Source organism: Pollicipes pollicipes, unplaced genomic scaffold (genome assembly GCF_011947565.3).
Source record: "Pollicipes pollicipes isolate AB1234 unplaced genomic scaffold, Ppol_2.1 Scaffold_5724;HRSCAF=6776_pilon_pilon_pilon, whole genome shotgun sequence".
In the NCBI taxonomy this organism is placed as follows: Eukaryota; Metazoa; Arthropoda; class Thecostraca; order Pollicipedomorpha; family Pollicipedidae; genus Pollicipes; species Pollicipes pollicipes.
In genome coordinates, this window is record NW_023596746.1 from 51,854,504 (window position 1) to 51,878,933 (window position 24,430).

Sequence of the window (24,430 nt, forward strand, 5' to 3'; positions counted from 1 at the left end):
ACACAAAACGTAAATATCTTACCTTTGCCCTCCCAGACCCACCACCAGGTTTCAGCACCACTTCGCGGTGCTGTAAAGACCAATACGTTATTGTCATCAGTCTAGAAACCGCGCAACTGAAATATACGCCCGGGATACCTCTAAAGGTATGAATTTGTCCAGAACATTTTAAGAGTACTTATTTCAAATACGTCATAATTTTCGTCTACCTGTTGGTCACGACCTAGTGTAAGCCACGAGACCGACGAGGCGCGGCCCGAGGAGACTACAACGCCTGGCGTCGAGTTTTTGTTACCAAGGCATGTGAACACGCATGATCAAAACTCTGTATAACCCAGTATATCTCTGTATAACCCATATATCTATATCTCTGTATAACCCAGACTGAGATTCTGACGAAGTTTCCGAGCTCTATCGGCTTAGAAACAATTCACTACACCACTGCAGAGTGAAGGGCGTCGAGGGTTTATGTCACGCAGTCATTTATCGCATTATTTTTCCATTTATTTACTATGAACTTAAGACAGAATTGATCTCGATGACATTTGGCCTATATTCCAGTTATGAAAGGTGAAAGTGGGTAAGAGAGAGAGAGAGGGAGAGGGAGAGAGAGAGAGAGAGAGAGAGAGAGAGAGAGAGAGAGAGAGAGAGAGAGAGAGAGAGAGAGAGAGAGAGATATATATATATATATATATATATATATATATATATATATGAAAGGAAAGCATGATATCATTAGCAAATGGGCTATGCCTAGATATTTTTGGGAGGCGCTTTTACTATCAGGAGGGCCCTTTGTTAACCCTGTGCCCCCTTGCCGAGCTTAAGCTGTGTCCCTGCCCACACCATTAGGGAAATCTGGGCTGCGTCATTGGTCCGCCGCTTTTGAGGAGTGCCCCATTCTTGTCTTGCGTGTAGCGACAACAGACAGGTTACGGCGATTGTGATGGTGCAGTTGACGCCACATCTAGGTCATCATCTTGACTTTCCTGATTGGTTAGCGGTTACAATTTTTCAACGCGATGCTCATTGACAAGTTTTTTGACCGGCCATGAACTGCACAGGGGAGGATCCAGGGTTTTGTCAATGGAAGGGTCACGTTTCATTGCTTTTCCCTTAAACTTGTTGCCCCCTCCCCCCCCCCCCCCCAGAAAAGGCCCGGATTGCAGCCACTTTATTTTTAGATTATTTTTTGCTCGGCTAAATGTCCTCCGCTGGAATGGTCCGCCGGATCAAGTCCACTTCATCTCCAGAGGTCAATTTTTTATTTTCTTATGTTGAACTGGGAAGATGTGGCGCCGTTTGTTGCGCCTCTGAACTTCGGTGCTTCTTGAAAATAAGGTGTGGAGCCCGCATGAAGATTTGGTTGCCCCTTCACCACAACCTGAGCATCTTGGTGCCCATTCGGCCCAAGGGGAGCCATGGCCCCATGTCCCACCCCACCCCTACCCCGCACCTGAATGCACCACTGGAACCGCACCAGCCTCCAAGCTTTGTTTATAAGCTGTCATTCCGCTCTTTGTCCGTTGCATAGGTTTCCCTGCCGTTTTATCCGTCGCGGGGCCCCACCACCCGCTACGCTTCGGTAGAGTCGGTGGAGTCCGGTAGAGACCGCTGCACACTCTCTGATTGGCTAGGCGGCCGTGGGCCGGCCGGTGGCCGGTAGCCAGGCTGACCGTTGCCAGTCGGGCAGGTGCGGGCCGGGGGTGGTGCGCGGGTGCGTGCCGTCGGGGGATGTGGCGGAGGGCGCGCCACGTCGCCGGTCGTGTGAAGTCGAGCTGCGGGTGTTAGAAGCTTCACTTCAGTCGTGCGCCGGGGCAGGGAGGAACGGAAGGCACCCATCACAGGTAACAAGACCACGAGGCTCCTGTCGTGGCGCCTGAAGGTCAGGGGCGTCAGCCCGTGCAGACCAGCCGGGCAACGCGGGTACGCCACGGAATGCCAGGCATGGGGCGGCCGGCTGTGACGTCTACTGAGGTCACGGCGCAGCCGGGTGTGACGTCATTGGAGGTTGTGTGCGACCAGACGTGACGTCAGCCGACTCGTGCCGCGGATTGACTAGCTGGCACTTTATCGGAGGTCACGGCATGGGCAGATGGCACATCATTGGAGGTCGCGGCACGGGCAGCGGTGACAATGCCTGCCTCGTTGCGTGGTTCGAGCAGCTCTGGCGCCACTGAGGTTATGCGCGGTCACCTGACTTCACAGCGCGGCCAGTTATGACGTCACCGGGGTCACAGCGCGGCCGGCTATGACGTCGCTTGGGGATCGCAGCGCGGCTAGTTATGGCATCGCCGGGGGAGGGCCACAGCAGGACCAGCTGTGACGTCACTTGATGGCTACAGCAGGGTCAGCTATGACGCTACCTGCGGTCACAAATGGGGATCACTGGGGGTCACTATGATGTCGCGTGGGGGTCTTAGAACGGCCAGCCATGACGTCATGCCGGTGTCAGAACGGCCAGTTGTGACGTCACCGGGGGGTCACATCACGGCCAAGTTATGACGTCGCCCGGGAGTTACACCAGGGTCAGCTATGACGTCACCTGGGGGTCGCAGAAGGACCAGCTATGACGTCACCTGGGGGTCACAGCAGGGTCAGCTATGACGTCACCTGGGGGGTCACAGCAGGGTCAGCTATGACGTCACCTGGGGGGTCACAGAAGGACCAGTTGTGACGTCACCTGACCTTGACCCGGTTAGGATTCCCGGTGAGAGCACGGACGGAGAGGGCAGGTGCCTCATCGGACGGCACAAGCGTCGCAGCGAGGGACCCCGCAGACGGGCCGGCACGGTTCTGCGCTCGGGCACTGTACCGGATGGCGTCGCTGCTGCGACAATGGCGGCGCTGATGCTTTGTGCGTTCTGGCTGTCGGACGACGCGGTGACGCCTCTGTCGTACGCCACCTCTCGGTCGAGATAATGAGAGGATAATGAGAGCGGAGAATAGATGGCCCGGCGCGGCGCGGCAGGCTTTGTAGCAGTCCCTGAGGCCGGCACCTGTCGATTGGACGGAGGGGTGGCGACGGCAGGCCGGACGTCAGTACATCGGCCCTCGCCACCGCAGTACCACGCGTTCATTTGTCACCGCGTCAGCCGTCGGGACATATGGGAGGCTTGCGTGGTCGTCGTGACGAACACTAGCCTGTTGCTTTGCGGCGCTGTGGGTCTTCAGAGGCCCACGGGCCGCCGCCGCTGACAGCGTGTGGTCCGACCCGCCGGTGCAGCACAGCACCACCACCAATGTGAAACTCGTAGTCGTGGTCACGTCTTGGGTTAAATCAATGACGGTAGTTGACCACCTGCGTTGCTGTCAGGGCCAAGTCCGGACGAATGAGGTTCTCGATGAGATAAAACACGTGTATTGATCGCTAGCACTACAGATATCGTGTCATTCGATATGTGCGGCAAACACCAAGGCAACTCAGTACAAGTAATGCTGGGTGACTCAGTACTGGCTGACACCGCATCTATATCTAATACCACCAGTGGTAGTCGCCAGACATCTGATACTAATGGCACCAGATATTCACGGGTAACACAGCTTCGTGTTTGTGCTGGCTGGTTGCGGGCAAACCAAGGTTACGCTCCGCACTGTGAAGGCAAATGACATCGCAAGGCTGTAGAGACGTCTGATGGCATGATCGCACTGTCGCCTCGCAAGCAGAGCCGGGACACAGCGGCTTCAGAGCTGGTGTGGGTGCTGACACCGGGATATTCGCGCGCGCGTGCGATGCGGGCTCGGAGTCGGTCGTCTCCAGCAGCGCTCGAGGAGGCCCGGCGCCGGTAAATGGTGGTCCGTTACGGTACGTGGTCAGGCAAGTGGCGTGTCGTGCCACGGCCGGCTGTCTCACGCGGCCGCTCGTCGCGACGGCTTCCGTCGCTCGCCGTCCGCCCCGGACGGCAGCGCGCCGACAGCACCTGGCCCGCCGCCTCGCGCCGGGCTCGGCGAGTCATCGTCGGAAGTCTGACGCTAGTCGGAACACGAACGTGGGAAGTTCGGACGAAATGTCGGCGGAGTGCGCGGATGCCCCGACAAGATGTGACAGGAGATGGCATGCCTACTGCCCATGCGTCATGTGGCTAATTGAATGGAATAGGCGTTTTGTGTCATCGCCATTTTGTGCTGTTAGATGATATTAGTGTTTACACGTCTATAGCACCGGCTCCGCTACCATTGAGTTTCGTTTCGCTGGGATTAGAGTCCTTTCGGCCTGAAGCGCCACTTAAGTACTTTGGGATGTGGAAAAGTGAAGTGTAGTGAGGCTAAGCGAAGCAAGACTATATGCACCCAGGAATTCCTCGGCCGCCCAGACTGTCCGCAGAAGGGACCCCCTTCCGCGGCTTGTGTGAAAACCCGGTCAGGCTCCTGCCAGGCGTATACTTGGCTAATGTACTCTATACTCTCATGGCTAATGCACGCAGTATGCTCTGGAAAAACGGGACGTTGCGAATATTTATGACGGAGTGGTGAATGAGAAAAGAAATGCCACTGAAGTTACTATGTAGAACATGCACGGGAATAATCTTGTATGTTGATAATTGGAGTTGATCGACGTCATAGTGACCATTTTTTTTTTTACGTGGCGCCCTGCCATGTAAGGACTGCTCAGAGGAGAAGGCATGACGAAAGAACCGAAGCTACCACCTTTCAGTAAACAACTCTTACAAAACATGTGTATTCCGAATTCAGGTGGCGTGACAGACGTCGCTCCGTGATCTCAACCCGCACACGCTGTGCATGTTAACGCGTAACAACTGCTGCAAATAGCCGTATGGATATCTATGGAATGCCCCCAAATTACGTATTTGGAGCGCAGGATAGGCGCACAGTAATTAGGAGCGCCTATAGTGGGCCAATCTGGGATGGAACTGACCGTGGGATTCGGTGGCCGTGCGGCGTGTGCTCCGAGTAGCTGCCTCCGTCGGGAGCGCTCTCGGCACTGAAGCCGGGACATTTCGACTTATCTAACGCGGCCGTGTCATTTGGCCTTGAGTGCCGCAAGAAGTGAACGGTATCACTAGAAATGTTCTTGATTACGGTGATAAGAATGCTCCCGGCTGCTGCGCCGCCACGTTCCCTGGGCGCTGACGAGGTCAGCTGTCGCGGCATTCCTTCATGGGCGGCCGTGCACTGTACGTGCCACGTGCGCACATAGCTTTTGTGTAAAGTGCTTCTGTACAGGATCCATTCTGCTGCCCTGTGTTATCCATATGTGACCACTAGAACGAGCAAGACGTGAGGTCTCCGGGCTTCGCCGGATTTTGAGAGGTTCGACCCGGCACTGTAGGACCTTTTCCGCCTGACACGGGTGGTGTTTCGAGAAAACTCCACGAGAATCTGGGAACTCGGTCCGCCCCGGGGGTTTCTTTTGACTGGCAGGCCTTCCTTTCCTCACGCACTTGGATCGCCAGAGAACATCTCGTTTGTGATTGTCCGTTTTCCAGACCATCGTGGATCCGTCTCATGTGCGCCACCCATCGTCCGTCATATAGGGCACTTCCCTGCCTCGCATAGGCAATATACCTAAGTGGTTTAGCGGCTCATCGGCCCTTGGCCGGCGCTGCGGCATACCACCCGCCAGGCCGGCGACCCTAGCTCTGCCATTCACAATACCTGTGAAATCCAGGCGTACGACGGGAGTCAGGACCATGCTCTCCTTGCGTGCTTGGCTACAGCTCACGCCTGAACTGCAGTCCGTCTACTGCTGTGTAGCCGGGCAGCTGTGCAGCTGGCCCCGTCCGGCCTGTTCACCACTGTGTAACCTGGCAGCTGTGCAGCTGGCCCCGTCCCGCCTGTTTACCGCTGTGTAGCCGGGCAGCTGTGCAGCTGGCCCCGTGCCGCCCTCACCTCGCTCCGTCTGTTCCAGAGGAGGCCAGCGCGGTCCGACGGACGCCCCAGTCAGGTCTCGCCCCGGCAGCAGACATCGGGCCGACGCGGTGAGTGCAGACGCCGGCCGGTCCCCAACCCCCTCCCCCTCCCCCTCCCCCTCCCCTCCCCACGGGGCATCGCCGCCGGCTGCCGCGCTGTCGATCTGGCCCCCTCGCGGGGGGGGGGGGGAGGAGGCGGGGGAGATCAATGGCGCGTAGGATTTACTTCGTCGTCGTCTTGAGTAGATAGCTTTAGGCGCAGCGCGTGGGCACAGGATGGATTTCTTTGTAGGAGGTATTTCTGTTTTCGTTCAGCGCACCGCAGCATACGGAATCCCGATAGTGTTGGCCACGCAACACGAACATTTGTCCGTGGCACAGGAGGACGGGATATTACGCGACAAACGCGACGCATGTCAGTGCAGTGCACGTCAGGTGTCCTGTCAGGAAACGAGGGCTCAAACATCCACCCGAATTCTAGGGCCCACTGTTTGAACGAGCGTTTCTTTCGCGTCGGTCGCTGGTTTCGTGGGTCAAGGGGCCCACTGCTGCCAAGTTTGGCTGCATTGTGGCTCAGCACGACTCTGCATGCGGAGGCATCCTTTAAATGTGCGAGACGAATGCCTCTGAGGTTGGAAAAGCCGTCCGCTCACCCGCTTTTAAGACCTGCGACCGGTTGCCGGGTAAAGTCGCCCTGTACAGACCGCCCTTTTCACGGAACGTGCTGGCGAGCTTTGAAAGCCGCGTGGCACGGCTGGTGCGATGCTCTCCGCGTGCGCGGCTCTCCACCCTACTGCACGCCGTTTCATATTCAAGGGGAGGGGGCCGCTCGTCAGCGACTCCGGCGCAGGGGCATTGATGTCAGCCAGTATGAGGGGCGAAAGCAAAAGGGTCTCGTACGCGGGCGCTCGATAGCCGGCCTGGCCCGGAGGTTAGAGCCGGCCCCAGCCCGGAGGTTAGAGCTGGCCTGGCCCGGAGGTTAGAGCCGGCCCCAGCCCGGAGGTCAGAGCTGGCCTGGCCCGGAGGTTGGAGCCGGCCTGGCCCGGAGGTTAGAGCCGGCACCAGCCCGGAGGTTAGAGCCGGCCCCAGCCCGGAGGTTAGAGCCGGCCTGGCCTGGAGGTTAGAGCCTGCCTGGTCAGGAGGTTAGAGCTGGCCTGGCCCGGAGGCTATAGCCGGCCTGGCCCGGAGGTTAGAGCCGACTCCAGCCCGGAGGTTAGAGCCGGCCCCAGCCCGGAGGTTAGAGCTGGCCCGGCCCGGAGGTTAGAGCCGACCCCAGCCCGGAGGTTATAGCCGGCCCCAGCCCGGAAGTTAGAGCCGGCCCCAGCCCGGAGGTTATAGCCGGCCCCAGCCCGGAGGTTAGAGCCGGCCCCAGCCCGGAGGTTAGAGCCGGCCCCAGCCCGGAGGTTAGAGCCGACCCCAGCCCGGAGGTTAGAGCTGGCCTGGCCCGGAGGTTAGAGCCGGCCTGGCCCGGAGGTTAGAGCCGGCCCCAGCCCGGAGGTTAGAGCCGGCCTGGCCCGGAGGTTAGAGCCGGCCCCAGCCCGGAGGTTGGAGCTGGCCTGGCCCGGAGGTTAGTGCCGGCCTGGCCCGGAGGTTAGAGCCGGCCCCAGCCCGGAGGTTAGAGCCGGCCTGGCCCGGAGATTATAGCCGGCCTGGCCCGGAGGTTAGAGCCGGCCCGGCCGTGCCGCTCTGCGTGGCACGCGCCGCCGACCCGGACCGCCGCCTCTGTGGCGTCACGGCGGCCAGAGCGTGTCTATTGTCTGCGCTCGCTGACCGGGTCGAATGGCCGCCTGCCGTGACCTAGAGCCGATACCTGGGCCCAGGGCCCACGGCCGCCCAGCGCGATACGTGCGCCAGTTAACGGACACCGGCGCTGACCTGATCTGGACTGGGCACCGGCACTGACCTGGTCTAGACTGGGCACCGCCACTGACCTGGTCTGGACTGGGCGACGGCGCTGACCTGATCTGGGCCGGGCATCGGCGTTGACCTGATCTGGACTGGGCACCGTCACTGACCTGGTCTGGACAGGGTACCTGCACTGACCAGGCCTGGACTGGGTACCGGCGCTGACTTGATCTGGACCGGACGCCGGCGCTGACCTGATCTGGACTGGGCACCGGGTACCTGCCTGGAGTTGGGGCCGGAGCTGTTCTGATCTAGACCCGACACGGAAAGCGATTCTCTGTGAACCTGGAGCTGGTCTCATAACGCAGTCCTGTACAGCCTTGCCTGGCTGGTCTTTGTTAAAGAGCTCCGAGCTTGCCAAACATAATTATTCGAGGACCGCTGGTTTTAACACCATCGGCGATGTGTGTAAGAATGCTCCACTTGGGAATACTGGTCCCAAAGGGCCCGCTCAGGACAGTCAACAGGGCTCGTCAATGACGTGGCGACCCATCAGAAACTTAAATAACAGTGAAATGTGTTGGTGGCGTGGTCATTGTTCACCGTGGGTGGTGAGTGAGCGGCTGGCGGTGGCTGGCGGCGCCGCCTGCCGGGCTTTGAGCGCCGACGCCCGGCCAGTGACCCGGACCGGGCGCTCTGCGGGCCTGGCGGCCGACCCCTGACCCCATCGTCGCTGCTGCGGCCGGCCAGCCCCGCCGCCAGTGACCCGGCCCGCCATGGGGCCCGGCTGATGGCTGCTCTCGTCGGCGGTCGGTGCTGGACGCTTGGACTGGCCGGCAGCTGGGGGGTGAAGCCCGTACTCGCTCCAGACTGGCTGCAGGGGACACAAGATGAACGTAGTTCATCCACAGGGACGCAAGCGACGCGTTGTGAGAAACGGCCAGCTTCGTGACGGCGTCTTTGGCTGGAATGTGCCGAATCAGAACGCAGCCATTCGCTACGTCGGTGGGCGGGGCTGTTCACATTCGCACCTGGGGCTGCATGAAACGTAGTCATCGCCTCTGTTTGGGAAGAAAGCTGTTTCCGTTCGTTTTTTAATGATGGCCAGATATTGTCGCTGTGCAGTCGTGTAACTTCTCTTTTTTTGTCTGGCCTTCAATCCAATAATCCATTTACCATGATGAGCATCTTGTATTTTGTTTTTTTATGACCAGCTCGACCGGTGCGCCATTTGCCCTGAGCCGCCAGTCTGCCCGCAGTGGCCTCCGTGAGGAACATAATAACTACCGTAACGCTGTAATACCATCCGTTGGCCTGCACTAGGAGCACTGCGTCCGCAGCGTTGTCTGTGCGCCTGAGGCGCCGCCGGTGGACCCGCAGTGCCCCGGTGGGTCGGCTGTGCCTGGTTGCGCCTGGAATGGCGGTCACGACCGGTGCCGGGCCGGGCCGGGCCGGGCCGGCCGCACTCACCGCGGCACGCAGCGTGCGCGGCCGGCTGGGAGTGGCGACGCCGGCCCGGCCGCCGGCTAACGGCCGGCCGCTTCCGGCGCGCTAGGACGCGGTGACGGTCGTCCTGGGTTGACCGCCGCGCCGCCGAAGCTGCCGCTGGGAGGGGCGGCCAGGCCAGGCCGAGCCGCAGCCAAGCGGTGGATGTGGTCGGTGGAGGTGCTGGCATGTCGCAGATCCCCGGGCATTGAGGAGTAGAAGCAGCGTGGTCGTTGTGGGGCCCAAGTTGTTAATGAGTTGGGTCGGCCTGTCTCGCAGCGCGCCGGAAGTGGGGTCCTTGCGCCCGCCGCCGCCGCCGCCGCCGCCGGGCTGCGCGATCGAGGCTCGCCATGAGTGCGGGGCGACGCGGCCGAGTGAAGTGGGGTCCTTGCGCCCGCCGCCGCCGCCGCCGCCGCCGCCGCCGCTACCGGGCTGCGCGATCGAGGCTCGCCATGAGTGCGGGGCGACGCGGCTGAGTGAGCTGTCAATGCCGGCTAAGCTGAGCTGTCCCCGAGCTAAGCTTAGCAGTCACCAGCGGAGCCACCAGCGGTCGCTGGTCAGTGTGAAGACCGGCCGCGGTCCGGCGCTGCGTTATCCGGCGGCCGGTTATCGGATTGCCTCCGCCACGTCGGACTCTAACGACGCTGCGCCGCCGCCGGCTCGTCTCCGACGCCAGCTGACGCCAGCGACATCGAACAGGCGGCGCCCAGACCCCTGCTGACGCTGTGTGATGGTGAGACTGTGCAGGCAGGGACCGCCCCTGCTGACTGTCTGCGCAGGCTCTCCTCTGACTCGTACCACCGGCTACCCGGGCCCTCCGTGTGCGGTAGATTCCTGTGGCGGAGCTGCGGCACTCGGGTGTCTTGCCCTCGGTGTTCGGGAAGTCTGCATGACTTGTTTGCAGCCTATTTTCCGTTTTCCATTGCCACCATGTTGCGTACTTTGGTTCGGGCGTCGGGCCCCACACCCGATCCGTGGCGGGATCCTAGCCCGCGTTGTGTCGGCAGGCACCTGGTTAATTCCCCCACCCCCGTTCTTGTGACCTCTTGGCGCCTCTGTCCCCCCCCCCCCCCTGAGCGTCTCTGTGGGGTGCCAGGTGTGCCGCAGCGGCGGCGCGGCCGTGTTTGTTTTCGGCGCGGTGCGGCGCGTGGGCGGCCGGTCGGTCGGCCCAGCCCGGCCCGGGCGGCGGGCTGGCTGACTGGCGTGCTCCTCCAGCCGCCAGCCAGGCGGGCTGCCGCTAGTCACCAGCCGCCGGCTGCCGATCCTGCGCCGCTCCAAGGCCGGTGAGCTGAGCCCGACCGGCCGGCCAGGCAGCTCCAGCCGCCGTCTCTACGCTGCCTGCTGCCACCGGCCGGCCTAGTCTGATCCAACCAGGGACCGGACGGGTCCGCCGTGGCGAGCCAGTGGCGCCCGGCCGCTTCTGTGGACGGCTTTTTGCCGGCCGTTGCGTCGCGCTGGAGAGTCGGACCGGGTGTGGACAGATCGATCCTGGCGGGACGAGGCCGGACGGATGGCCTGTCGCAAACGTCGGCCCCGGTTCGCCGCCGTGGTGGGAGGGGTGAGTGCTGTGCTGGAGGGGTGAGGGTGCCGCGATGGGAGCTGCGACTGCGCAACACAACCGCTGCAGACAATAGGTCATGGCCTAAGGCTGTGCGGGGTCGGGGTGTAGCGAGTTGTTTGCCGTTGACAGGTCAAGAGTGGAACGGACCAAACCAGCTGTAACGCAGGAGCGGACAGTAGGGCACTTTTCACAAAGGCTTAGTGCGCGCCTGCAGGATTTTGACTGCAGCTGGAATGGGTCTGGTTCGGCGCACCTGGCGTGGTTTGCCGTCCGCCCATGTCCGCTGTCGAATGCCGACCTGTGTGTCGCTGGGGCCGCTACACGCACCGGCCGGCGTGCCGCGCCTCGTCCCCGCCGGACGCCGAGGTTCACCCGGATCGTATCGGCGGCGAGCGGCGGCCGAGCGTGCGGTCGCGTCCGGCGGTGGCGCCCGCAGGCGAGCCGGCCGCCGCCGCCGCCGCCGTCGCTGCCGCCGCCGCTGCTCGGGGCAGCGCCGTGCGGCCGGCGGCGCGCGCCTACCACACCATCGCGCGCGGAGCTCCCCGGCTCGCTGCGAGACGCGACGCCGTCGGCTCCGGAGCAGCCGCGGCGATTCGCATGGTGTCGACGCCGCGCGTCGTAGCGGTGTCGTAATGGCGGCCTATCGGCTGCAGTTTCCGGCGCCGTGTTTGTCCTTGGTGCCGGGCGGCGGCCGGGCGGGGAGTCACGGCTCCGCGCGGCGCACCTGTCGACACAGGGCTGCGCCGCCGCGAGCGCCACCGCCCTGGGAGCCGTCGTCGCCTCGGACTCGTCCCGAACCGAGACGACCGGCCTGGTCACATGACCGCGCCCCCATGACCGCTGTGGTCCCGGGGGCGCCCGGCATCCGCTGCGGTCAGGGAGCGGGCCTGGGTGTGGGCCGCGGCCTTGGGATGTCTCCGAGAAAGGAGTCATGATGGCGCGATAGTGCAGAAGGTACGGCATTCTTGGCATCCTGCTCTGTCGGTCGAGGTCTACTGTTTAATATGGCGGTTTGAAGAGACCTAATAAATGCTCACCGGCTAAAACTTCCCTCTGTTCAAGACTTACCATTCCGACTACGGGGTGACTTCAGATGGTACATTCTTCAAAGCGGGCTCAGGGGTTTAGGGAAGTCCTAAAACGTGAGTGAGGGAAACCTGTTTGGAAACCAATTATTTCTGCGCATCACCATATGGCTAACGTTAGCCTTTCACAAACAAGGAGATTCGCTATGCCCCACCTGGTCTACGACGTCCTTACGACTATGGACTGGCTTTCGAGTTACTTCTGGAATTTATTGGGCGGTACTTGGCTGCTCAATTCCCAACTGAAAGCGTATCGCCGAACGCGCCTAATCTCAGGGCGCCAGCGCCACCTGACGGCCGTCACCCAGCGTGCCCTGCCCCGACCTCGGTCCATCTGCTGGCCCTCCGGCCGGCCCGGCACCATCTGGCTCGGACGGGGTGACTGCCGTCCGGGCCAGCGGCTGCGCGATCGGAGGAGCACGGCGCCGAGCCAGGTGCGCCCGGCGCCGCCCCATCCATCGGCGCCACTTGTGTGGCTGCATGGAAATGAGGCTCGTAACGGGACCGTGCGACGACGGGCGCTCCGCGTCTGCCGCCGTCGGCCGGCTGTCGGCGGCGGCGCTCTGCCTCCAGGTCACTCCGACACCACGGCGGCGGCGGCTCGGCGTGCCGATCGGCCTCGCCCGACTGTGGAGGCGGAGCGAGCTCGCGACCCCTCATCTGGGTCGTCGGCTCCGTGGTAAGGGAGCCGCCCCGGCCGGGAGACGAGAGGCGTCGGCGGTGGTGGTCCGTGACGTCGCGGCGGCGTGGATGACCCGCGGCTGGGCCGTGGCCCGAGCCGCGACACGGCCCGTGGAGGTCACGGCGCCGGTCAGTGAAAGTGGCCTGACCTCTCGAGTGGCGGCGGAGACAACACTCGGGCGCCGACGACCCCGGCGCCCGTTTGCGGCCTTTCACCGGCGTCTGCGGCGGGCCGACGCCTCGGCAGTGCCGTGTGGAGCACACGCTGGCCGGCCGCCGTCGTCGGCCGCACGGCGTCAGGCGGCGCACTCTCGCACCGCGCCACAGGGGTTCGGGCGGCGCGGCGGTCGATGGCCGCGGGGTACGGGCGGGCCGGCCGCGCCCCCCGCCGCCCAGGAGGACGGGCCGGGTCGATCAGTGACCCGGGCCGAGCCGGCGGGCCGCGGCGCCGCGTGGGAGCCGCTCCCGGTCGTGGGACCGTCGCCGGGAGCTGGACGGACGGCGTGGCGACGCTTGGGACGGGCTGCAGGGCGGGGCGCCGGCGTACGCGAGGGTCGCCGCCGTCGGTGTGGTGATCAGGCGTGCGCCGGACGAGGCTTATTGTAATTGCTTTGTTTACGTGTCTTGGCATAGAAATAATGTTAGCATTCCGAAACGTTGCTGACCAGGGCCTGCAGCCGCTCTCATGGTCGGTGGTGGTCATGGTCTCATTGTTTGAGTGAACCTGCTGCTTGTTTTTCGTTCGGCGCGTTGTTTATTTTATTGGGTGGCACGAACTCCAGCTGTATTCTTGAATAATTTGAGCTGTTTGCTCATCGAGCTGCCGCCGGGAGCTGCATTGCCGCCGTTCCAGTTGTTTACACCGTCTAGCGTGCCAATGATAAATGCCCGCCACTAAATATTTACATACGGTCCGTGTGTTGTCGGCCCGGAGCCTCTTGTCTGGCTGGTTGATGAGTCACACCGGTACTGCCCGCCGCCGTCAGTGGCACCGCCCGCGCTCCCCGCCCTCCTCCACAGCATGCCGCCGCAGACCAGAGCTGCGCTGGCAGCCGGCCGGGCGCGATTACACTATCGGCCGCTGCGGTCGGCCGGACGGCCGGAGCAGACGCGTCGGACGGCTCTGGCGCAGCGGCGGTGTCTCGCCCGGCTGTGGGCGGCGCGCGCTGCCGGCTCGCTGCCATTGGGGCCGCATGAAGTCGCCGGGCGAGGCGCAGACGCGGGGTGCAGGAGGTGGCGCCACGCTCCGACTCCCCCGGCCCGGTGGTTTCCACCCACTGTGGGCAGGTGGGCCCGCTGCCCCAACAGATAGGGATATATCATATATTGCGATCTGCTGTGGGGCAGATGGTGCCAGCAGCAGATAGGGAGCAGTCAGCTATCGCACTGCTGACCGTCTGCCATTGGCCGTGATGCGTCTGTCTACAGAGGTCACCCTCTGGCCGGCGACGCGTCGCGCCCACAGACGCCGCGGCCAGCAGAAGGCCACACATCAGGTGCCAGAGACCCCGAGTGCTGGGTCCATGCTCCGGTGGGTCTGGTGCGGCGGTGGTCAGTGGGCGGCGCGCCGTTTAGTGGCACTTTGGCCCTGGTGTCGGGCGCGCAGACATGACGCGGGTGCTGTCCTGCGGCGGAATGCGATATGGTCGGACCGAGCATCGCGTGCGAGCCCTGCTCTGGCCGGTGGGCTCTCGTCCCGGGCGCTGCACCTCTGGGCGGGGGGGGGGGGGGGGGGCGGGAGGAGGATGGCCCTGACACCACCCCGTGTCTAACGAGGGACGATGTAGCACCTCACCGGAGACGGAGCGGGACCTGACGTGACGTGCTGTTCGCCGGCAGGGTACGATGCGGACGGACCGCGGGCCGGGCCTCGGCTCTGCTGAACTGACTGCGGCCGCTGGCCCGGACAAGAGCGGCTCCACGGATAGCCTGGACGAGCCGGCGGCCGTCGCGCGCACACAGCGCCCGCAGCGGACCGGTGAGGGCGGCGCGGCACCGACGTACACCGCGCCGGGCGGCTCTACACGGCTTCAGTTCCACCCGGCTCGCGCGCCGACCCATTCTCAAACCGCCACGGGTCTGCAAGAAACAGCATGCTCCTTGTCGATAATCTAGCCATGTGATAGTCATGCAAAAACACCGATGGGCCACGCCGATGTCACTATACCAGTTCCTTTTCTTGTCAGTTATTGGTGCTCTTGCTCCGCCTTCGATTTGCCTTAACCCTCGATTTGTATGTGGACGTACTACTTCAGCTTCGCCTCTTATGAACTGTCATAATATGTCTTCCACAAAACAATCATCTGTACATTGCTTTACCGTTGTAAGTGTTCCCAAGCGTCGGCGACGACAATATGACCTGCGGAGAATGCGTCGAAATGGGACCGGCCGCCGGTCATTTCGCGGGCATTGTCACGATCGACCGGCCGGAACACGGTCGTTTCCCTGTCGGCGCCGCCGGGGTGGTGCCGCCGTGTGCCGCTTTTCACTGGGCATAGCATCACGTGCCGGCCGCGACCGGGCGGCGGCGGCGGTGGCTCTAAGGCCGTCGGAGAGGGAGTGTTGGCCTGGCTCTCTCCGGCTGCGAGCCTGGCCTGCGTCCGCTCCAGGCCGCCGCCGCCGCGGCCCTGTCCGCCGCCGTCCGCCGCTTGACACCGCGCCCCCCGGCAGCGGCGTCCGTCGCCGACGTCGGCTTCGCCAGCGACCCGGACGAGGACACGGCCACCTTCAAGTCGGCGCTGTCGTCCTCCGAGGCCCTCAGACAGAGGGGTGAGTGGCGCGTTCTTCATTGAAGCGCTCGAACGCCCCCGTTTTTCACAGTGGGCTGCGTTTACAGCCGTGATGGCGGCCGCATGCCTGCCGTTTAGCGCATGGTTGCCGTCGTTTTTGCTGCACGTGTATGATCCGTTTTTGCAGCGCCCTGCCTCGATTGCATGCCGTTGGGCCCATCGTTACATATGCAGCGCTCGGCCAGCCACTGACCCCGTGCTGCGCCCGCTTGTGAAAAGTATGCGTGCACAACTTCTGACAAGCCTGTGTGTGGTGTGCGCGTCCGCTCAGAAGGCGCAACCACGATGGCGGACGTGACCGGCACCGCCGTCGCCGTGCCGCCGCCCCAGCCGTCGGCGGGCGACGCTGTCTGGACCAACGGTGGCGGCAGCCCGGCCGGCGACCCTGCCAAGCTGTGGCGCGGCGGTGACGGTCGCACCGTGCGCGACATCGTCGAGAATGGCCTCAGCGGCGACGACTCGGCGCGCCTGGCGAGCGGCGGCCGGACGACCGGCGCTCTCGACTCGCTCGGGCCCGAGTCGCTGAGCCATGGGCCCGAGTCGCTGAGCCAAGGGCCCGAGTCGCTGAGTCATGGGCCCGAGTCGCTGAGTCATGGGCCCGAGTCGCTGAGTATGACGCCGCTTGACGACGACTACTACGAGGACTTCACGATGCCGGGCACGCACGAGTCGGTCATGTCGCGCCAGATGAGCTTCCGACGCCGCGTGCGCGCCGCGCCCGTCACCGAGCCGGACGCCGACCGCATCGAGCGGCTGGTCCGCGCCGGGGAGCTGGAGCGGCACGGCAGCATCCGGCGGCGACTGGTGGCGCCGTCTGCGCCGGCACCGGCTGCCGGCAGTCCGGGCCGCTTCGGCCGCGACCTGCGCGAGATCGAGGAGCTGATGGCCGAGGACGGAGATCAGGTGGCGATCGACGAGCTGCCCAGCCTGGGCCCGGTGCTCGGCTCGTCGACGCCGAAGACACCGGGCGGCGAGCAGCCCGCGTCGCTCCCGCCGCTTGGCGACGAGCCACTCAGCATGGAGAATAGCACCGTCATGAAAATCCGTGAGTGTCTCGACCGCGAGAAGGTCAAGGACATCTACACCATCAGCGGCCGCCTGCAGGACATCCTGACGCAGGAGGACATCCAGGAGATCCTGGCGCACAGCGAGATGTTCGCCGAGCTGCTGGGCGAGGGCATCCTGGCCGAGTTGCGTAGCTCCATGTGCGAGTCACAGCGGAGCACTCCGCCTCAGGCGCCGACCCCGGCTCCGCGCCGCTCGCCCGCGTCCGCGCCCGCGCCGCCAAACGTCATCACCGTGCAAGCAGAGGTTAATGCGGAACTGGAGCCAGAGGACCTGCCAGTTCCCAGCCCGCGACACCTGGTGGCCGGGGCGGCCGAGCTCGGCGCCGACCCGGACGTGGCGCGCGCCGCCGAGCGCGACGGACCGGCCTCGCTGCCGGAGCCGGCGGCGCCGCCCGCACCGGAGGAGCCGACCGGCAGGCTGTGGCGCAGTGGCTCGATGCGGCGGCTGGACGGCTCCGGGCCGCCGGTGGAGGCGCTGTTCGCCGAGAGCGACGCCGCGCCGCCGGCCGGCCAGCGCCGCCTGCCGGCGCCCGCTATCAGTCTGGACGACTCGGAGCCGGTCGGCGACCAGAGCACGCTCAGCGCACCTTCGGCCAAGCCGGCCGACGCGGACAGCGGCGTCAGCGAGGGGGCGCCGGCCGACCTGCAGCCGAGCGGCGACGAGGCTGGCGGCCGCGAGACGGCGCTGCCGCCGGGCCGCCACGAGCGGCGCGCAGGTGGGTGCGGGCCGCGCTGCCGACGGCTGCGATGCCGCTGTGGAGGACGGCGGCGCCGCGCGTTGGCGGCTGAGGAGCACCGTCAGGTGTGGGGCATTCCATGTGGCGCAGCTGGTACAGGAAGCATGGACAACTGCACGCTGCTTTTGATGTTTGTTGGTTTTGCCGTCGTGTTGGCACCCCGCCACTGAGTGGTTGTAAATGGTGGTACGCTCTCGAGTGCGTTGAGTCTCCGTTTGTGGTACATTTACCCACAGCCTGCGGTGTAACGTGTTGCTGATCCAGATTGATCCCTGGCACATCAGTGATCAATCCTGGCACAACAGCGCCTGCTTTTTATGCATTTTCCGTAACTTTTATAAGTCTCAGCTATTCAACTTAGGCATACAGACATCTGTTATCCGCCTACAACATTCGGATGGTCAGGCCCAGAGACGATGCGACGTTAAAGCTGTCTCTCTACGTGCATTGTTTGTTGTAAGCCAAGAGCAGCGTAATGCACGTGCAGGGCTTGTGGGCAATGCACAAGCACGCCAAAAGTTTGAGAACCGCCAGCGGCGCAGCAGCGTCCCTGACCTGTTGCTTCCCTGAACTGCCGCTGCGTCCCTGACCTGCTGCTGCGCGCCGTCACCGCAGAGCGGCCGAGCAGCCTCAGTCAGCGACGCCGCAAGAAGATCAGCGTTACAGCCGACGTGCTGGAAGACGAGGACAGCATGTCGACCTCGTCCGTCAGCCAGCTGGACAGCGACACGGAGCCGGTGACGCCCACGGACGCGCTGGCCACGGCCGACCTGCTCGACACGCTCACGCCAGACGACATCGACACGCCCGACGAGCTGGAGGACAGCATTCTCGGGCGTGAGTCGGCCGGCACGCGCCTCTCCTGGCCCTGTGACGTTTGCGTGTGCCTCATTGAATGCGGTGTGTTCCCTGCTGACAGTGGTGTCAAGGCCCTGCAGTTCGTCGGCTGCGATTGATGTAGGTGTGCGCGGCGTGTGGAGCGCTATTCTGGCGGCTGACGCCTCTGTGCGAGTTTGTCGGCGCCGTTGTCATGACAAGCATCGCGTTCAACCGAACATGGACTCTGCCGAATGACAGAATGTTTGCGTCAAAAACACAGCCACCAGCTGAACCACAGTACAGTTGGGCTCGTCAGCGCGGCGGGGGTGGGATGGCCGATGTTCTTTCGTGATGTTCGTGATCGCTGTCCACTGGTGCTAGGTGGCTTGCTGTGGTTTTCACTGTTACAAGTACGCTATGAAATATGTGCTGAGAAGCGTGGTTGCCAATGCTGCCGCTGTTCTAATTACAATCAACTCGTTGGCGGATTATTGCGGTCCGGCGTCAGTCCATATGCCCCTGCGGCCCTCATGTGGACACCCGAGCCCGTTCTCGACTTGCCGAGGTTGAGGCAGCTGACGCCCGGGCCGCGGTGCGCCAGGTCTGCCTCCGGCCGAACCCATTCCCGAGTACACGGCTCGGGAGGAGCTCAACAACGAACGCTCCTGGCGGACGTGCGTGGTGGCCGGTCTGGAGCGCCGCATCGACATGAAGGTCATCGAACCGTACAAAAAGGTGCGTCATGGAATGCCACGACCGGACAAAACACGGGGTGCGCCACCGCGCCGGCGTCAGCAACGTTAGCACTTGTAAATCGGGCGATGCGCTGAATGTGTGAGCTAATAACGCCGACGTATTTGGGGTGTCACGTGACTAAATTGTCCTACCATTCACGGTTGATACACCATGTGACAAGCAGTGAAAGGAGGGTCTGCAGATTGTGGTGTCAAACTGTTTAACGAGACGCGTGTTGCAAACAGTTTCGTCCTTGTGCCGTTCCTCTTGTCACTGTGACGAAGCTGTTTTTCCGCCAGCAGAGTGTTGTCGCTTTGTTCCAGGGCCGTGTTGGCCATGAACGCGTGCCTGCGTACCATGGCGTCGACACTTTTCCGCCGGTCACGAGTGTTGCTTCCGACAGGTGCTGTCCCACGGCGGTTACCTGGGCCTGGAGGGCGACCAGGCCATCATTGTCTTCTCCGCCTGTTACCTGCCTGACCGCAGCCGGAGAGACTACTCCTACGTGATGGACAACCTTTTCCTGTGAGTGGATGGCTTAGGCGACGTGCGGCACATGTGTAAAGCCTGCGTTGGTGAAGCTGCGCAGGCTTTGCACTGCGCAGCTGGTCCTTAGGTACAAATCGCCTGCGGGGGGGGGGGGGGTGCTCAGTTGATGGCCCTGGAAGTCTTCATGGATGGTCGGCCAGTCGTCACAGCGCCAGGTTTTGACGGCCGGCTCATGACCGCGGAACAGCTCGCTTACACTGCCGGCCACGGGGCTGTTTGAAGCCACCGTTTTTCTCTGCGCGTCGGTCTCCTGTTGTCGGACAGCATCAGCCGCCCGACAGTCTCCGCGCACGCCAGATACTGGTGCAGGAGCCGCGCGCGCTCACGTCCGGAGACTGGCACGCCATTGGTCTCCGCCCGCCATCTGTGGCTACCTAGGCCTCACCCCTGATGCCGTCTACTCTCGGTGCCGCGGGCGCCTCGCCCATGTTGGCCGTTTGATGGACGATGTGTTTGTTTGAGTGACCCCCTTCCGCTCTCCGGCCTCAGCTATGTGCTGACGACGCTGGATGCACTGATCGCCGAGGACTACGTGCTGATCTACCTGCACGGCGCTACTCAGCGCTCCTGCATGCCTTCGTTCGGCTGGCTCAAGCGCTGCTACCAGATGGTCGACCGCCGGCTGCGCAAGAACCTCAAGGGGCTGTACCTGGTGCATCCCACCTTCTGGGTCAAAACCATCGTGGCACTCACGCGGCCCTTCATCAGGTCAGTGGGTGGAAGACTGCTGCAGCCTGTTGTCAGCCAGAGCGCGGCTTTCTTTGACGTGAAGCTCAGCGGTGCGGTGGGGTAGTCAGCGATATGGTATAATGCGGCATACGCGGACACGCAGTAAATTGGACGCACTCCTACCGCCCGCGCTGAGACTTCCGTATGCCTGGGCCTGCACGCGCTTGGCTCCGTCCTGCCTGCTCCCGCCCGCGAAGCATACGACCTTTGAACCGCCCACCGGCCCGTGGTGTTGGATTGATGTTCATAGCTGTGGAGAAACCACGTGTGATGTTCCGACTACGCGCCCATTTGTGCAAACAGTAGTTTGATGACGTCATGCAGCTTATGGAGTCAGGATGCCTCGTCCTTCATCAGCTCGTTTGATGACTACCGCGTGCCTTTCAAAAAACCTTTCCCTCATCTGTGTTCGGTACCCCGACACTATATATCAATCAACCGGCTTCTCCTGTGGATCCCGCTCGTCCCTAGGCAACGGACCACGCGCGGTGATGGTAATGGTATCAGGCTTCTACGGCCCGTGCTCGGGCCTGCTGGTATTATCGGCCAGCCGAACCGGCCTAACTCAGTGATGTTTTTCAGCTCCAAATTCAGCCGGAAGCTGCGGTTCGTCGCCGGCCTGCGCGAGCTCAGTCAGCTGGTGCCAATGGATCACGTGTGCATCCCAGACCGTGTCAAACAGTGAGTGCCGCCGGTCACGTGAGGTCTCTTGTGGGGTCGCGCTCGCTCCTGCTGCCGGGGATGAAGCAGTGCCTGGGGGGGGGGGGGGAGGGGGGTGAACTTTACTGGGGACGAGTGGGGACACGTGTTTGGTGGGAGACCACTGCGTCGGATTGGGCCGGCCTGCGGGGCTCCAGGAGTGGTGCCGATTGCGCAGCCAGACAACTTTCCGTGTTGTAGAAATGGTGGGAGATTGTTCGCTTACAGCTCCAATATCGTGAGACGTCGGCCGACTGCTTTTATGAAAAGTGTCTCGTGGTATTGCACCCTGACGACACCTCCGTCAAATGGAATTTGAGACTCTTTGTATCCATTACCAATTACAGCGAACCTACACCCCGCTGATAATGTTATGTTAATTGCGGTACGATATGATTGCGGCATTTTTGCGACTGGTGAGGCTGGCCACAAGCTATTTGTCTCGCTGATCCTAATATCCGTCGTGAAAATGCATTATTTCTCTAACGATGCAGCATCGTTAGCTTTCGTCACCACGCGTTTTCAAAAATCGGTTAATAGAACACGCGACAAGTAACAGTAGGTACGATCTTGTGCGTATCGTGATTGATACATTTATATTGTATCTAAAGCGCAACAATATTTTTGATGGGGTATCGTAATATCGCATCATTTTTAGATTCTCTTAATGGTATATAATTGGCATACTTTTCAAAGATGGAACTAGCTGACGCATGTCCTTCGGCTGGGGTTATGTTTCTTCTCGTCGCAAGATATGTCGTAACGGTGGTATTTCGCAGCACTTCCGTTGCTCCGTACTTCAGGTCCCTAGCCTGAATACGAAGGTCGTTTGCTCAAGCAACTGCTAGCAACTATTTTTGTGACAGTGTGACATTGCGCTGTGACATGACGTTGTCTCCAAAAGAAGTGTCTAGGACTCGTAGCGTCAATTGTGACACCATGCGCACTGTCTTCTGCATGCTAGTGGGTGATTCCTGCAGTATTGGCCATTTGCCAAAGGACAAGTCACGTGGAGTGCGCCGCACATTCTCTTTTGAAGCAGCGATATAATGTCGCTTGGTCCGCGTCATTCTCGTGCGAGGTCCTTCCAGCTCTGTCTAGACTCACGGGCCCCTTCTAACACTCTCTCCTTCCAGTTTTCAGGAACGATTAGACAACTAACCCTCCTCTCTGCTTTCACGCTAAGATACGATGAGATAAAAGAGAGTCTGCAGGTAAAGGGCGGCACCAGTCGAGGTAATCCGTTGCGCTGCCGCATGTCTCGTAGCCACTGGTGACCGGCGGCCGGGCGGAGATGCGGGTGGGCCACGCGGTACCCCGCCGCGGTGACCGGCGGTCAGGCGGAGGTGTGGGTGGGCCACGTGGTACCCCGCCACGGTGACCGGCGGTCGGGTGGAGGTGTGGGTGGGCCACGTGGTACCCCGCCGCGGTGACCGGCGGTCGGGCGGAGGTGTGGGTGGGTCCACGTGGTACCCCGCCACGGTGACCGGCGTTCGGGCGGAGGTGTAGGTGGACCACGCGATACCCCGCCACGGTGACCGGCGGTCGGGTGGAGGTGTGGGTGGGCCACGTGATACCCCGCCGCGGTGACCGGTGGTCGGGTGGAGGTGTGGGTGGACCACGCGGTACCCCGCCGCGGTGACCGGCGGTCGGGTGGAGGTGTGGGTGGACCACGCGGTACCCCGCCACGGTGACCGGCGGTCGGGCGGAGGTGTGGGTGGGCCATGTGTGCACCCTGCACCATCACCACCTCTGTCCACCTCGCACGTCACAGCATGCAGTGGCTGCTTCTGGGCAGCGCTTTCCCCTGTGCTGAGCTGGGGAGGGCTCGGGACCCTGGCAAGGAAACGCAGGCAGCGGCGCTGCCTGGTGGCATGCGTGACATTGGTATAGCTGCTCTCTGAGGTGGTGTATAATTGGTTCATTGTTTTGAGCCTGCACTGTGGCTTCTCTCTGTTGCTCCATTGTGCTGGATGTATGTTGCCGATCTGAAAAGTGCAAAGACGTTGTTGAAAGTGTAAGGATTTCCGTCGCCTAATTTGAAGATCCATTCTGAATATGTGCTGATTGAGTGCCATACCTTTGCAGAACTGCGTATGCTTTGTTAAATGTCAGTCTGTTGTATTTTCACGAGGTGTACAAATAAATGGGTTCCATACGCAGACGCATGCCTGCGTGCTTGCTTGAACTTCGTGTTTACATGTTTTAATATGGAGCTGCTGTTGTGCCACTTCAGGGTCTGAATCTTGGCTAACATTGTGTGCGCGCTGTAAATGGTAATAGAAGTATTGCATATAGTCGTCTGTGGTGATGAATTTCTCGGATGAATTGGGCTATGAGGAAGGCTAGAATTGCGCACTGAGCGTTTAATCTGTGCCTGTACCTATCGTAGACACCGTTGCTGTTCTCTGTTTTTCACACGTAAATGTACAGTTTTGACCAATATCGAAACTGCCCACGTTTCAGCATAAGTCCTAGTCAGCTGCTGGCGCTTTTACTGTGTTTTACTGTGGTTTAGTTGTGTTTCTATGTTCTCGTCCACTTCCCGTCATGCATGGTTTTCGTCATGGTTTTGCTTTGTGCACGTGTATCGTCTGATCCGATAGTTTCCGCTCAATGATAGCACCTCGGCGCCATGATTCGACTTCCTCGCTTGCTTCCATTGTTTGTTCTATTTTCAGACTAGACTTCCAGCAGATGATTGCTGAGCGGAAAAAGCAGCTGGGCATTCGCTAGCCGGTGTCCGAATCTGTGCTCTGAAACACGCCCTAGCGGTGCCGCTTGGAAGCTTTGACTGCGACGGCGGCCGCCGCCGGGCGCGGCGCTGCCGGCAGCCGTGGACCAGTCTAGTCGTAACAGAAGTGGACAGAGATGGCGCTGTGGCGCCACACGCCTTGGGTGCCGCTGGCGATGGTGGGAATGGCCGGTGTCCGGCCGGTCGACGGAGCTCCTGGTGGCGCTGTCGTGTAACGTGAGACCTGAGCGCTGGCGCCGGTCCGCGCCGGGCCCGTCATCATCGCGCGGTCGTTCTGCTTCGGCTGACATTTGCCGCCTGAACATTGTGTCCGTTAATTAATTTGCTGTGTACTTCTGTGCAGTTGTATGGTCGCTTTACGGTTAAGAGTGATGCGAGCACTAACGTGCGGCTAGGTGTTTATGGGTAAGACAATGTGATACTTTGTGGATGTTCCAGGCGTCGGTCTGCCCTGAAAACCAGGAGGCTTGCCTGCAACGCCGCCTTAATTTAATCGTATTTAAAAAGAAGTTATACTTAAGTAAACTTCTTTACGGATAGCGCTATCGACGGATATTCATATCCACGCAAATTGTGTACGTGAAAAGTTAAATAAACTGGAGACCTCGGTGTTTTGTGACAAACGGTGCGGGTACAGCCTCGGCGTTGTGTGATGACATTCAGCTCGCTGCTGTAAAATAATGAACCGAGGCCAGTTTTGTAAAAAGATGGTCGCCGCTCCCTCCCCAAAATCAAGTGCAACAAAAATATACCCTCCTCTTACCGAGTTTTATAAATCATCCTAACAACCGGCGTAAATTTCAGCGGCGACAACTTTTTTAGACTCAAAATCTGCGGTTACGCGTCAGAGGTACCACATATCATCCTGCAAGAAAATCGCTTTTGCGTTTTAAGATGGTCGGTTATGCTCATTGAGGACTGCAACATGGTTTTTGGTTAGATATTAGGTTCAGCGAGTGTCTGCGTGCAATTTATTGTTTTTGTATCGCAATAACATTTTAACATCTGTGTGATAAACGAATTT

General features: G+C 61.4%; 2 protein-coding genes across 5 annotated transcripts in view; both read left to right on the forward strand.

The window, feature by feature from the left end:
• Window positions 1-5,943, forward strand: part of pn (exopolyphosphatase prune) — a 38,334-nt gene extending 32,391 nt beyond the window's left edge. Inside the window, exon 10 of the mRNA XM_037226626.1 lies at window positions 5,870-5,943. Within this exon, the coding sequence (XP_037082521.1) occupies window positions 5,870-5,943 (74 nt within the window). The remainder of the gene's footprint in view (window positions 1-5,869) is intronic.
• Window positions 1,702-24,430, forward strand: LOC119102635 (uncharacterized). Of its 4 annotated transcripts, none has more exons than XM_037226090.1 (11): window positions 1,702-1,847; window positions 5,870-5,939; window positions 14,367-14,505; window positions 15,198-15,296; window positions 15,588-17,099; window positions 17,736-17,957; window positions 18,541-18,674; window positions 19,078-19,199; window positions 19,713-19,931; window positions 20,535-20,633; window positions 23,333-24,426. In XM_037226090.1, exons 3-11 carry the CDS (start codon window positions 14,373-14,375, stop codon window positions 23,385-23,387), a joined length of 2,595 nt encoding a protein of 864 aa, XP_037081985.1. In that variant the 5' UTR covers window positions 1,702-1,847; window positions 5,870-5,939; window positions 14,367-14,372; the 3' UTR covers window positions 23,388-24,426. The 4 variants fall into 4 exon arrangements, 3 of the variants coding, with proteins under 3 accessions (XP_037081985.1, XP_037081984.1, XP_037081983.1); XR_005094726.1 differs by lacking the exons at window positions 1,702-1,847; window positions 5,870-5,939 and adding exons at window positions 10,481-10,758; window positions 21,788-21,887 and having other exon boundaries at window positions 23,333-24,430; XM_037226089.1 differs by lacking the exons at window positions 1,702-1,847; window positions 5,870-5,939 and adding exons at window positions 10,481-10,758; window positions 21,838-21,887 and having other exon boundaries at window positions 23,333-24,430.